Consider the following 11,871-nt stretch of genomic DNA (forward strand, 5'->3'; position numbering starts at 1 on the left):
GTTTCCTATGCCTGCTGCTAGACTGCTGCACTTATAAATCACTAACACACACACACAGGCATATACTCGCTTTCTCTTTCTCTTCCTCCTACCACAATCTCTTGCGCCCATACTTCACATCAACTGACCGCAGCCGCTGGGAAATTTTGATAATTGAATTTACACGTGAATGATCACATCTTAAAGCCTTTGCTCCTAGTACTTTGGTTTATTGCACTGCCTTCCTCTTTGTCATGTGCATGTGTTTGTGTTTGCCTATGCTGCTGTGTCTGTGTGTGTGTGTGTGTGTCCTTTGTGCAATGTGCCCGAGATTGAAATTGTGCGATTCATGCCAGCGCATTCGGTGGGGCATAAGGAGTCAAAGTAATTATGATCGCAAATTGATTACAGCATGTGGGGAGTTAGTAGATAAATCTGCCAAAAAGAAAATCCAATTCCACCAGCAGTCAATGCCAAAGCATTCCCAAATGCAAACTGTTTGAGCTACAAAAGAGAGAGAGAGAGAGAGTCAGAGAAGGCGAGACGCGATCGGTGTGCATAAAACAGAATGCGATAGCATGAAGAAAAACATATGTACTTACATATCTGCTCTCTCGCTCTAACGCCTTTGCAATTTGGCTAAAATTCAGTACAATTTGCAATAACATTACACAAGCAAAGTAGCCAAGTAACTACACTCGACGTCGTTTTGCAGTCGCTTGCCAAATGGAAAATGGATTTCACTATTAATTTCGCTGACGAAACAACGACAAGCACATGGACATATCAAAAGCAAAGCAAGCTCACTGACAGCTGGCTGTCTATGTATATGTGTGTGTGTGTGTGAGAACCGCAACGGTAATGGCTTGCAACGATGTCAGCCCTTTCGCTTTTATTGCGGACATACCTATGTATATATGTATGTATTTATAAAAGGGATTTGCGGCTAAAGGAGACAGCAACAACAACTACAGGAACAAGAGTCAACAAACTAACGCCAACTTGATGCTATTTTTCTTTTTTGTCGCTGCTTTTTGTCTTTTGTCGTGCATGCAAAATAAATGGAATATCTTTTGCCGTCTTATTTTCTGGGCTATGCAAATGCCTCTTGGCAAAAATAGTTGCGCAGCGAAAGGCGCATGCATAATTTACAAACTTACACACACATACACACATACATATGCGCAGCGTACTTGAAATTAACATAATAAGCATAAAGAGCGACAGCACACACAACAATTAATGACAGAGTGTGAGAGAAATAGTTAGAAAGAGGGGGAGGGGGGGAAGCAATGCGACGTTACGCATTTAAATAAGCCTAGCTTAGTTTTGCCCTGTCTCTCTTTCTCTCTCTCTCTCTTTACTGTGACAGACAAAATACATTTCTTCTTTAAAACTACATTTTATTGCTAATCATTTAAACAAACTGATTCAAGCCCTACGTGCAACTTTACGTGCTTGGTATCGTGCCAGCGCTTCATCAAACACTTGGCCTATGGTGCGCTTACGCCAGATGAGCGTGCGATCAATGGGGGGCGGTGGCGTTGGCTCTTTTACTGTGGGCACCTTAAATTGCACGTCAGCACCCTTCTGCTCGACGACGGCGGCAACCTTTTGAGGCTCTTTAGCCTTGTCAGCTGTGTCAGGATTAACTTTTTTGTCAGCAGCTTCTGCACTGTCTGCAGATTCCTTTTTCTTATCACCTTTTTGCTGCTGCTGCCCTTCCTCTTTCTTCTCATCCTCCTCATCATCACTCGAATCTATGCTAAAGTCCGAATCGGCATCTATATTGTTGGTCAAGTGTGCTTTGACAGCGCTACTGCCAGCTGGTTTTGACTCTTCAGCAGCTGCAGCTGGCGTTGCTGTATCCGTTTGTTCCTCATCTTCAGATGCACGTCGCTTGCGGTAAGTGCGTTGTTTGCTGGCAGTAGCTGCATCCGATTTGATGGGCTTGTAGGCCACAGCTTCGTTGGCAGGCGCCGTCTTTGGCTTAAGCACGGGCTGCTGCGTGCCCAGCTTTTGTTCGTAGATATGTCTATAGAAACCATCGAGATCCTTCTGTTTGGTCACATCGCCTATAGCTTCCAGATACTCGTCTCGCTTATCCTGCTCTTGCATCTCTCTTATGGCCTCCAACTTCTTGCGATAGGCTGATGTCACATATGTCTCCTTGTCCTTGAACTTTTCACCCTCAGCTTCACGTTCTTTTTGCACTTGACGCTCAACACGCAGCTCATTCTCCAGCTTGCGTCGCTCTGCATGTTCCATTAGCCGGCCTATATATTTGGCCTTGCGCGGCTCCTGGCGCTTTGTTTCTTTGGCCTCCTCTCGTTTAGTTTCCATCTCATCGTAGAGCTCGTCGTATTGAAATATGGTAGGATCCTCGGCCAACGCTTTCTCCTGTAGATTACGTGCTTTGCGTCGCTCCATCAAACTTGGCCCACTAACCACTACGGGCTTGGTACTTGCACGCATTTTCGGCGGGCCGGCATCATCATCGCTGTTCGAGCTGCTGCTTTCGTCGAATATGCAGGGCCTGACTGTTGACTGTGTAGGCCTTGCCGCGGCCTTCTTCTGCTGTCCAGGTATAATTAAGCCAAATCTAGTGCAATTTACTCAGGTTTTATAAAGACAATTATAAAATATTATTACACTACTTACTGTTTTGACATTTTGTTTGTTTTTATTCTGTGCAGTGTTTGTGGAACTTTTTTAAATTCTGCAACACTGCGCGTTGGGTCGATTCAGTATTTTTTCGACACTTGGCCCCATTGCCCGATAACATTACCTTCAACTCTGCCGTCAAAGCTACCCTGTTTGTGTGCAGCCCTGACAACAAGCGAGCTGTCAAATGAGGCAATATGGACTTCCTCTTTTCCGATACGTTCGCGGTCGTGTATATTTGTGTTATAAAATCACAAAACTAAATCTTAGGTAATCCGCGTTATTTTTAATAAAATACATGATATAAATACGGCAAATGATTCAAAAATAACGCCTGCTGCGTTTACGCTTATAATTTTGTGCGGTTGCCTTGAAAAATATGTGATAAAACTCTACCAGAAAGTATTTTTTTTATTGTGTATGAAACCAAGTTCTAATGTTTGGCGGCAACTGCAATAAGTTGGCCAAGCCACTACAAACAGTTGTTTGCCACTGCATGAGCATGTAAACAATGCTAAGCGGTTGCTGCAATGCAAATATACATTTTTTTATACGTTTTTTTTCTGTTACTGTGAGTTTGCTATGAAAAGAGCCGACAAACATTTGCACAACAACAGCTGAGTTGTTGTTGTCGTTGTGTCGTTGCAGACACAGAATGTCAAAGTCGCATAAATATGCCAGACAATTGTGAACATTAATAGAGCAAAAGAATGCAGTTGTCAGCATTTTGCATGCCGCAAAACAGTTGCAATTGTTTACATCAAATCTCCCTGCGGCTTCTCGCTAAGCTAGTGTTAGTGGAGTGTTCGCAAAGCGGTGGGGGGGAGGGAGATGTATGAGTATATCAGCATATTTTTCAAGGCATCACGCTTTCGCACGTGTTTTGTTTTTGGGTTTGCCAATTATATATTTTACGTTTTTCTGTTATTGTTTGCAATGAACTAATTTTTGATGGTTTTGCTTGCAGCTATGGTGCGTATGAACGTATTGGCCGATGCCCTGAAGTGCATCAACAATGCTGAGAAACGCGGCAAGCGTCAGGTTCTGCTGCGTCCCTGCTCCAAAGTCATCATCAAGTTCCTGACTGTGATGATGAAGCATGGTTACATTGGCGAATTCGAGATTGTCGATGATCATCGTTCCGGCAAGATCGTTGTCAACCTAACTGGTCGCCTGAACAAATGCGGCGTCATTTCGCCACGCTTTGATGTGCCCATCAACGATATCGAGAAGTGGACCAACAATCTGCTGCCATCTCGTCAGTTCGGCTATGTCGTGTTGACCACATCCGGCGGCATCATGGATCACGAGGAGGCCAGGAGAAAACATTTGGGAGGCAAGATTCTTGGTTTCTTCTTCTAAATAGTCGCTCGCCTGCAGCTGTAGAACGGAGGCAAAACAAAACCAACATCTAAACTTATATTATGTATATGGGGAGTTCAAAGATGTAAAAGTTGTTTTTATTTCCCCCTATAAAAATGAAAAACAAAAAAAAAAAACCAACAAATGCCGTTTTACGTTCGTACAATCCAACATCATTCAACAATCATTCGACAACATCTTGAATGTTCCAGCCAAGAAAACGCGAAATAAACAAATGATTTATACATAATTTTAACTGACCACTGATGACTATATTTTTTTTTAATAATTTCTAAGCCAGAGTGTTACTAAACTACAGTAAAGTAAATATATATATCTTCTGTTTTAAATTGGCTCTGGCTCGTTCTCTTGGAACTCAAATGAAACTTGTTTATACTATTCGAAATTGCTATTATTGTGAATGATTAGAAGTGTTAATTTAATAGTCTGAACTATCAGTTTGTACACTGAAATCTAAATGTAATTATTGATATCACAGAGTTCTTTAACTTATGTTGTCATCTGGTCAACTTAAAATATTCACAAGATGCCTATTAATTTCAATCATCCTGGGGACCTAATGGATCAACGACCGAAGAGATTGGGAGGCTCTCTTAACCTATACCAGGCGAGCGTGCACAAGAGAGCGGCTAGCCTGCTTTCCATATTTTAGAAACTGTTGCATAATTTAAGGAGAATGAACAATTGTGTACTGTAAGTAAGCTACCTTTTTATTTATTATTGCTTCCATCGAAAGTATGCAACAGGCTTTTGCAGGCAATTGGCGCCAATTTAAAATTGATTAGAGACCTGTTTAATTCGTATTATTTGATAGCAGTAGAAAGTGGCAACAATTGAATTAATATTGATTTATTTTGCCCACACGCACATAAGGGATTTAAGTGTTAATTAAAAGTAATTTGTGGGTGGCAGCAGCAACAAAGCTTGTCTAGCAATTTACATTAGGTTTGCGTGCCTGTCAGATTAAAGATACGACAAATTAAATATCAATAAGCCATGGGCATTAGCAAAAACGTTACTTACTTTGGCTTGTTAGAAGTTCTACGTGAACAGTAGTCGTAGTTTGGAATATTTATGACCTTTGTGACGAACATGTACATATGTGTGTGTGCCCAATCATGCCAACTTTCAATCTAACTGAAATTCCACACGACGCGCACTATTGTTGCTTATCAGCGCCTGGCTATACGCTATATCTGCTATATATACACAGTTATATAGTGCTTCATAAAATTTTGCAGCAAAAAAATAAATATGTGTATTTATAATCATAGGAAAAGCTTTTTATACTATACGTGTGTACTTTCAATGCCTAGGCCACTTACTGTAATTGTAATTAGATTTTTTTGTTTTGTTACTTTTCAGCAGTTAGTTGCTTTTTTTATTGTACTGCCACACAATCTCTTTGCCCTCAATAGTGAGATTGAACGATACTTGGCTCAGACAGACAATGATGTGGCTATTAATAATATTTTTCTTACAAAAGTTATAATAATAATTCAACTTGAATGGCGTCTGCAAGTTTTGAGCAAAGTTAAAAGAAATCTTAGAAGGGAAATAGCGCAGGTAGAAGCAAGACAACAATTAAGCTAAATTGCTATAAAAAGTTGTATGAATAATTAAATTGTAATTTATCCTGCACAAATACATATATATAATGCACAGCTGCTCGGCTAAAATATATGTATATATACATATAAAATAAAACCCCATAATCTTGCGCCGTCAGCTGGCCAGACAGGCATTTAAACATTTGAAAGGGTTTAAACTTCTGGTAGCTTCCATTGAGATAGCACAGTTCAGTTCAGAGTATGAATGTATGTGTGTGGTGTGTGTGTGTGTGTGTGTGTGTGGAAACAAGTTTGTGCAAAGACACGTCGGACTGCGTGTATGACTAACATTCAACACCTTAGTTGCGATGCTACAGCTTAAGCGAAAACTGACACCTGGCTCTAGTCCCAATGAAATGAAAATCTATAACAGGAAAACTGCACTTGGCCAGTGGGCCACACATGCACACACACACACACAGCAGATAGTCAGACGATAGCTGTTACCGTAATAAGTGTACAGACACATTGTATTACAAGCATTATAACATAATAAATAGCGGTCTGCAATCAACGCATCAGACGTAGACAATTTGCTTTGCAGAGAGCTTGATAAGGCCAAGAGCAACAAGTACTGAACAAAGTTCAAGAGCAAGATATTAAGCTAAATTAAGACAGAGAGAGAGAGATAGAAAGAGAGAATTAAAAAGCGGCAGCACGCACGTGTATGGTGATTATTCAATACGGCTTTATTGTTGCAAGAAACAGGAATTAGTTTTTGCTTTAGTTTGAAACTTTTCGCTTAAATTACATATGTATGTGAGTGTTGTTTTTGGGCTTACTTGCTACATAAATATGTATGCCGTAGCGCTCTAGAGTTTTAATTTATGTGTATGTGTGTGTGTATCTACGATTAGTTACGCTTGTATATGTAGTAGTATATATATATACTTTATAAAGTATGTAGGGTTGTGTGAGCAGCCTCCTTTAGTGCATGTGTGTGTGCGACGCTTGAACTCTATCGCTCCCGCACAGCACAATATTGATAAGCTAAGCTTAAGCGGTGGAACCAAAGTACTCCTTGGACTTGGTGGGATCGGCCACCATGGTCTTCTGTCCGGGCTTCCAGTTGGCAGGGCACACCTCGCCGAATTCATCGGTATACTGGAAGGCCTGCACCAGACGCATGGTCTCATCGACGCTGCGACCTACTGGCAAATCGTTGATGGTGATCTGGCGTAGATTCTGCTTGTCATCGATGATGAAGAGACCGCGGAAGGGAATGCCGGTTTCCTCATCCAGCACACCGTAGTCGCGTGCCACCTTCATGGACTTATCTGCCAATAAAGGAATGTCCATGCTGCCAAGACCGCCCTGCTTGCGTGGAGTATTGATCCAAGCCAAATGGGTGAACTGGCTGTCAGTGGAGCAGCCAATAACCTCACAGTTAATCTTGCGGAACTCGGCTGCCTTCTCCGAGAAAGCAATAATCTCAGTGGGGCACACAAAGGTAAAGTCCAAGGGGTAGAAGAAAAGCACCAAGTACTTGCCCTTGTAGTCGCTAAGCTTAATGTCCTTGAAGACGCCATTGACCACAGCGGTACCGGCGAATTCGGGAGCGGGCTTTTGCAGTTGCGGCATCTGTTGAATAAATCAGAAATGTTATTACAAATGGCGCTGCTGTTTTCAAAATGGCATCAGTCATGGCGGCCATAAAGCAAAAATCAAATTGCAGACTTCACGAGTCTAATTTTTTCAATTTGATTTATATGTAAATGTGCTTGGGCACGAAATTTCGTGCCGTTGTGTACATATACAGAAGTAGGTAAATTGCAAATGTGTGACTTTTGTGAAATTACATTGATTCAGAAAATTAGCAAATATGCCAGCAATGCCGGCTAAAATTACAATCAAACTCATTTAAGCGTCAGCAGCCGTAGCTGTATCTATGTACATATGTAATTGACTATATATATGTGTGGGTGAGTGTGTGTCTGTGAGAATTGAGATGTACAGAATTTTGTGCAAAAATGTTGTGAAATAATCTTCCGACACAACACAACAGCAACAAATTAGCATTCAAAATACTCTTACGCTCAGCTGCAACTTTTCTTTTAGTTTCTCAATCATTTGTGATTTATACATGATTCCTAAATTAATGCAAACACGCTCAAAAACTCACTTTAGCTTGTTAATGAAATACACTCGACCAGCGAAAAATTAAATTCAACAATTAAGCACGCGACGACAACGACTTGACGCTTCTTGCTAAGTTTTCAGAATAAAAAACCGCGGTTGATAAGTATTATCTGAAACATTATTGTGTGAGCAGTGCAGCAAAATATTAGCGAGTATTATCTGCAATAATATTGTGTGAGCAGGTGGGCTGCCATAAGTTCGAGTGAGAAAAGACAGAATTTAAACGCCGGTGCGAGCAGTGCAGCAACATGTGTGCGAACGAAAGATTCGATGTTCGAGTAAAAAATCGCTGTCATCGATGCTATTCTGTTCAAATTAACAGAGGTTATATCGAAACGGAAATTGGCGGTAAGCTTAAGTTTCCAAATTTTACTTATATGCTTTAATTAACGTATTTTGTGTCCTTTTAGTTTGCTGCATAAAATTGTAAGTGCTATTTACTAATATTATTAAACTGGTTTCCACGTAATATGCAAATGGCATTGTGAAATGCATACTAAAAGTGACGCAACTGCTTAGTCATTCTTTGCAACATGATTTTATTACATTAAGACAATGTATAAATGAAAAGGCATTTAATAATTGTATTATAATACATAAGTATACAGAAAATACGAAATTTTGTTCCACAATACAACTCGTACAGTTACAAGGACCTAAATCGGGCCAATTTGTTGCACTAACTTTGGAGATAACAAAGCTAAAACTAAAACATGTAGTGAGAATGGGGAGAGATAGAGAGTGAGTGAGTGAGGAATAGCCAGCTCATCAGAATGAAGCCGCTGATGCTCAAATGTCCAAGCAATGCAAACTGGACGAGCTCAGCAACTGGTTTATGTATGATTTGTAGCTTAGACTAGGGATGACTTTTCGCTGGCCAAATAATATAATGGAAACCTTGCCCAGCGAGACTTTGGATTGGATTGTGTTGATGCTTGTGCCAGAGTTGCATTGTGTAATATCTCTAAATCATATAAGCCTAATCACAGGACCCATCCAGCCAACCATCTCGCCATCTTTCATTCACTTTGCTGCAGTCGAACAGCGGCTTGCCAAGCTTATCATTCACTCGATTATGAAATTTGCATAGCCACAACGCCAAGTCCTTTTGAGAGTTTACATTCACCGGATTAACCTCCATGCTATAAGAAAAGATAAGATGATGAAATATCATTAAAGTGTGTGTGTGTGTGTGGGAACTCACTCTGTGCGAAAATCTTTGGCGCAATACTCGCATGGATAGAGGCGGGAAAGCACCTCAAAAAAGGTTCGCATGTCGCGTTTCTCATTGTCGGTCGGATTGTCGGAATAAAATGCAGCCATGGTGTGCAGCAGACCCCAGGTGGATATGCCCAAGCGTACTTTGTCAAGTGGACAGTCCTCACGTGGTGCTGCAACACCGGCTGCATTCACAGTAAGCTTCTCGGTGGCGCCCATATGTTTTTCCTAAAGAAATCCAATTTTGAAAATGAACGCAGACTTATCTATACATTTTATGGAAAGACTGACCTTTGATGCCTGTGTGTTAGATAAAAGACGCTGTGTTTTGGACCACGATTTGAAATCGTTGCAGGTGCGGCAATTGCTATCTTGTTTGTTGGTTCTGCTATGCGTGTTGAATTGTGTGGCATCTACCGAGGGTTCCGGTTCGGCTGGCTTTTGTTGAAACGATTTTGACATTGCGGTGTCAGGATCTCGCAAAATACGTAGCACAGTTCGTTGCAAACGGCGAATAACCAGGCGAGCGCCCTCACGATTTATAGCTACCTTATTTTGATAGCTTTGACGTCTGATAAATCCCTTCCACATGGGCAATCAGCTGCTTATCTGTTGGGATGTTAAATAACAGACCACTGTTAGAGCCAATTTGTGTCTGTTAACGCAAATTTGATAGGCTGTTAATGTACATTGCTGCAGGGCTTTGCAACAATCTGGCACCACGAAAACAATTGGCGCAACAATTTGAACACGAATGCAAATGCGGCTGGAGTACTTAATCCAAACAAATCAGTTTTGTTTGTAATTATTTTGTGTTTTATTTACTGATCCAAAAATTCTAAATAACACGGAATAATTTTTGAAGCTTATTCCGTTACCTACCCCACGTCTCGTACTGATCCACAAACAAACTTTTAATATATCAATTGTCAAGGCACATAATTTATTAATACACAAGTCAAAAATATACAAATGTATATAAAAATTCTATTTAGTAACAACTAAGCTCGAGTTAACAGGTTAGACTTTCAGGTTAGGCACATACACACACAGGCACACACACACGCAAGTTGGCTACTTCCGTGTGTTTAAGCATGCATAAACTATTTATATTACAACAATAATTAAAAAAAAAAAATAGAAGACGATCGAAACGCTTCAGGCATAATCTCTGAACATGGTGAAGAGGCTATAAAGTACACGCAATGTGGACTTTAAATCCATGTTGACAATATCCTCGGGACGTGCCTTTGGCTTGGGCAGACCGACGTCCTGCATTAGATCAAAGGCAAAGGCTACGTTGTTCACCATCTGATCGACATCCTGTGGCGTCAAATGAAACTCGTGCAGCGGCACAAAGAAACCGCCAAGCAAGCCCATAAGCAGGCATAGATAAACACCATCCCGGAAGTCCGTATTAAGATCGTTAATCTCAAAGTTAAGCTTGGACAGATGCTTATTGACAAACGTAATCAGAGATTTCTTTACAACGGCCAGCTTGTCGGGCGCACAGTCGATGAGCGTATCAAAGGCATCCTTCTCACAGCGCATGCCCAAATCATCATATTCCGAGGTAATTTGCTCCTGGAACTTTCTGCAAACACAAAGTCACTATATTGAAGCTACTGTATAAGATGTCATTTGCCCACTTACTGTGCATTTAAGACGCCGGCGTTCTTTTCGGCAATGACAACCGTTACAAATACATTCTCTGGCAGACGCACTGGCGCGCGGAAGTGCCGCACCAAGGCCACCAATAAATGCAAAATGGCCACTATATTCTTTGAGTGAACGCTGGCCACAGACCACTTGGGTATCTTCTGATGAAAGCCGAGTGTCTGTGAAATAAAACATATTGTTAGATATTGAGATTTCCAGTTCAGTGATCTTATTCTAAAGGGCACTTACATGATTGACAGCTTTCAGGACAATGTTGAGCTTCTCGTGTTGTCCTTGCTCGGATTGTGTTACCTCTGGAACGTCCAATTTTTTGCCGGTGAGCTTCTCCCAGAGCTTGTGCAGCACCTGACCATCGTACATGTCCTCATCCAACTGTTGGACAATAATACGCTGCTCTGCCAGCTCGTCGTTGATCCAATCGATAAGTATCCTTTGTAGTTTAATGACCTCCAAATCGTTTATGGATACTGGATCAATGACAGCGCGCTGCTCATGCTCACCTACAATTCAAAATGGATTAGGCCAAAGGTAATTGGCAATAACTTTACTTACGCAGCGCATAGTCCTCTGGTGGTATATCAAATTGATTTGGGGAACCAGGTGAATCGATTGCATTTTTGCCCTCCTCTTGAATTTTCTTCACTGCAAAGAACACAGTTGAGGAATTACAAGCGTGCAAATGTAAACAAAGCTAGATGACGTCATCTACAGCCCCAACCCCCACGCACACAAATACATGTACGGGCGCAACAGACACACATTCTAACACCTACGAGACAAACGATCAGTTTGTTTGTTTGTATGCGTCACATATACATACAAATGACGCAATGTTTTTTTTTAATATACACTGCACATCTGGACGAGGAATCGTAGGCTCCTGAGCTTAAAAAGTAACATTGGGTTTATTTCTGTGACACTGACTTCATAAAAGAATGTAACACTTCAAGCACAACTCTATTATATACCATATTTGGTCTTAATGCAAAGATTTCTCTGCTTTTATCAGAAATTCTGCAACTCAAACTGGACACTGGACCATTTACCTTCACGTGTGCCGCGTTTACGACCTAATGTGCTAAATTTATCCCAGAAGCTATCTTCCTTTTCGCCCTTTTTGATTGTTGTGGGCGTATGCGGAGATTTTGGACGATTTAACGTAGACATTATAGCTTTTGCAGACACAAACAATAATTAA

At 41.0% G+C, this 11,871-nt stretch overlaps 5 protein-coding genes across 5 annotated transcripts; 1 reads left to right on the forward strand and 4 right to left on the reverse strand.

Annotated features, from left to right (window-relative positions):
* Positions 1-1,385: 1,385 nt before the first annotated feature.
* Positions 1,386-2,741, reverse strand: LOC108605219 (nuclear speckle splicing regulatory protein 1). The gene is made up of 2 exons (XM_017994827.1): positions 2,641-2,741; positions 1,386-2,581 (listed from the first exon to the last, which is right to left on the reverse strand). The coding sequence occupies exons 1-2, from the start codon at positions 2,649-2,651 to the stop codon at positions 1,411-1,413; spliced, it is 1,182 nt and encodes a 393-aa protein (XP_017850316.1). The 5' UTR covers positions 2,652-2,741; the 3' UTR covers positions 1,386-1,410.
* An 85-nt stretch (positions 2,742-2,826) lies between these two features.
* On the forward strand, positions 2,827-4,255 carry LOC108605236 (40S ribosomal protein S15Aa). The gene is made up of 2 exons (XM_017994849.1): positions 2,827-2,913; positions 3,611-4,255. Exon 2 carries the CDS (start codon positions 3,613-3,615, stop codon positions 4,003-4,005), a length of 393 nt encoding a protein of 130 aa, XP_017850338.1. The 5' UTR covers positions 2,827-2,913; positions 3,611-3,612; the 3' UTR covers positions 4,006-4,255.
* Positions 4,256-6,300: 2,045 nt separating this feature from the next.
* LOC108605232 (peroxiredoxin 1) lies at positions 6,301-7,859 on the reverse strand. The gene is made up of 2 exons (XM_017994845.2): positions 7,759-7,859; positions 6,301-7,217 (listed from the first exon to the last, which is right to left on the reverse strand). The coding sequence occupies exon 2, from the start codon at positions 7,215-7,217 to the stop codon at positions 6,633-6,635; it is 585 nt and encodes a 194-aa protein (XP_017850334.1). The 5' UTR covers positions 7,759-7,859; the 3' UTR covers positions 6,301-6,632.
* A 476-nt stretch (positions 7,860-8,335) lies between these two features.
* LOC108605231 (FAD-linked sulfhydryl oxidase ALR) lies at positions 8,336-9,871 on the reverse strand. Its single transcript, XM_017994844.1, has 3 exons — positions 9,285-9,871; positions 8,980-9,221; positions 8,336-8,917 (listed from the first exon to the last, which is right to left on the reverse strand). Exons 1-3 carry the CDS (start codon positions 9,582-9,584, stop codon positions 8,755-8,757), a joined length of 705 nt encoding a protein of 234 aa, XP_017850333.1. The 5' UTR covers positions 9,585-9,871; the 3' UTR covers positions 8,336-8,754.
* Positions 9,872-9,920: 49 nt separating this feature from the next.
* Positions 9,921-11,865, reverse strand: LOC108605222 (beta-parvin). Its single transcript, XM_017994831.2, has 5 exons — positions 11,720-11,865; positions 11,226-11,315; positions 10,902-11,173; positions 10,647-10,831; positions 9,921-10,587 (listed from the first exon to the last, which is right to left on the reverse strand). The coding sequence occupies exons 1-5, from the start codon at positions 11,838-11,840 to the stop codon at positions 10,152-10,154; spliced, it is 1,104 nt and encodes a 367-aa protein (XP_017850320.1). The 5' UTR covers positions 11,841-11,865; the 3' UTR covers positions 9,921-10,151.
* Positions 11,866-11,871: the final 6 nt, after the last annotated feature.

This window comes from Drosophila busckii, chromosome X (genome assembly GCF_011750605.1).
Source record: "Drosophila busckii strain San Diego stock center, stock number 13000-0081.31 chromosome X, ASM1175060v1, whole genome shotgun sequence".
NCBI lineage: Eukaryota > Metazoa > Arthropoda > Insecta > Diptera > Drosophilidae > Drosophila > Drosophila busckii.

What these genes read in the sequence shown, in the direction of transcription:
- LOC108605236 (XM_017994849.1), top strand. Translation starts at nt 3,613, where the DNA reads ATGGTGCGTATGAACGTATTGGCCGATGCCCTGAAGTGCATCAACAAT.
- LOC108605222 (XM_017994831.2), bottom strand. Translation starts at nt 11,840, where the DNA reads ATGTCTACGTTAAATCGTCCAAAATCTCCGCATACGCCCACAACAATC. An exon ending in TAAACGCGGCACACGTGAAG is followed by an intron (nt 11,316 to 11,719) that starts GTAAATGGTCCA and finishes TGTTCTTTGCAG; the next exon opens with TGAAGAAAATTCAAGAGGAG. An exon ending in TCCTGAAAGCTGTCAATCAT is followed by an intron (nt 10,832 to 10,901) that starts GTAAGTGCCCTT and finishes TTTATTTCACAG; the next exon opens with ACACTCGGCTTTCATCAGAA.
- LOC108605232 (XM_017994845.2), bottom strand. Translation starts at nt 7,217, where the DNA reads ATGCCGCAACTGCAAAAGCCCGCTCCCGAATTCGCCGGTACCGCTGTG.
- LOC108605231 (XM_017994844.1), bottom strand. Translation starts at nt 9,584, where the DNA reads ATGTGGAAGGGATTTATCAGACGTCAAAGCTATCAAAATAAGGTAGCT. An exon ending in CTAACACACAGGCATCAAAG is followed by an intron (nt 9,222 to 9,284) that starts GTCAGTCTTTCC and finishes GGATTTCTTTAG; the next exon opens with GAAAAACATATGGGCGCCAC. An exon ending in GCCAAAGATTTTCGCACAGA is followed by an intron (nt 8,918 to 8,979) that starts GTGAGTTCCCAC and finishes CTTTTCTTATAG; the next exon opens with CATGGAGGTTAATCCGGTGA.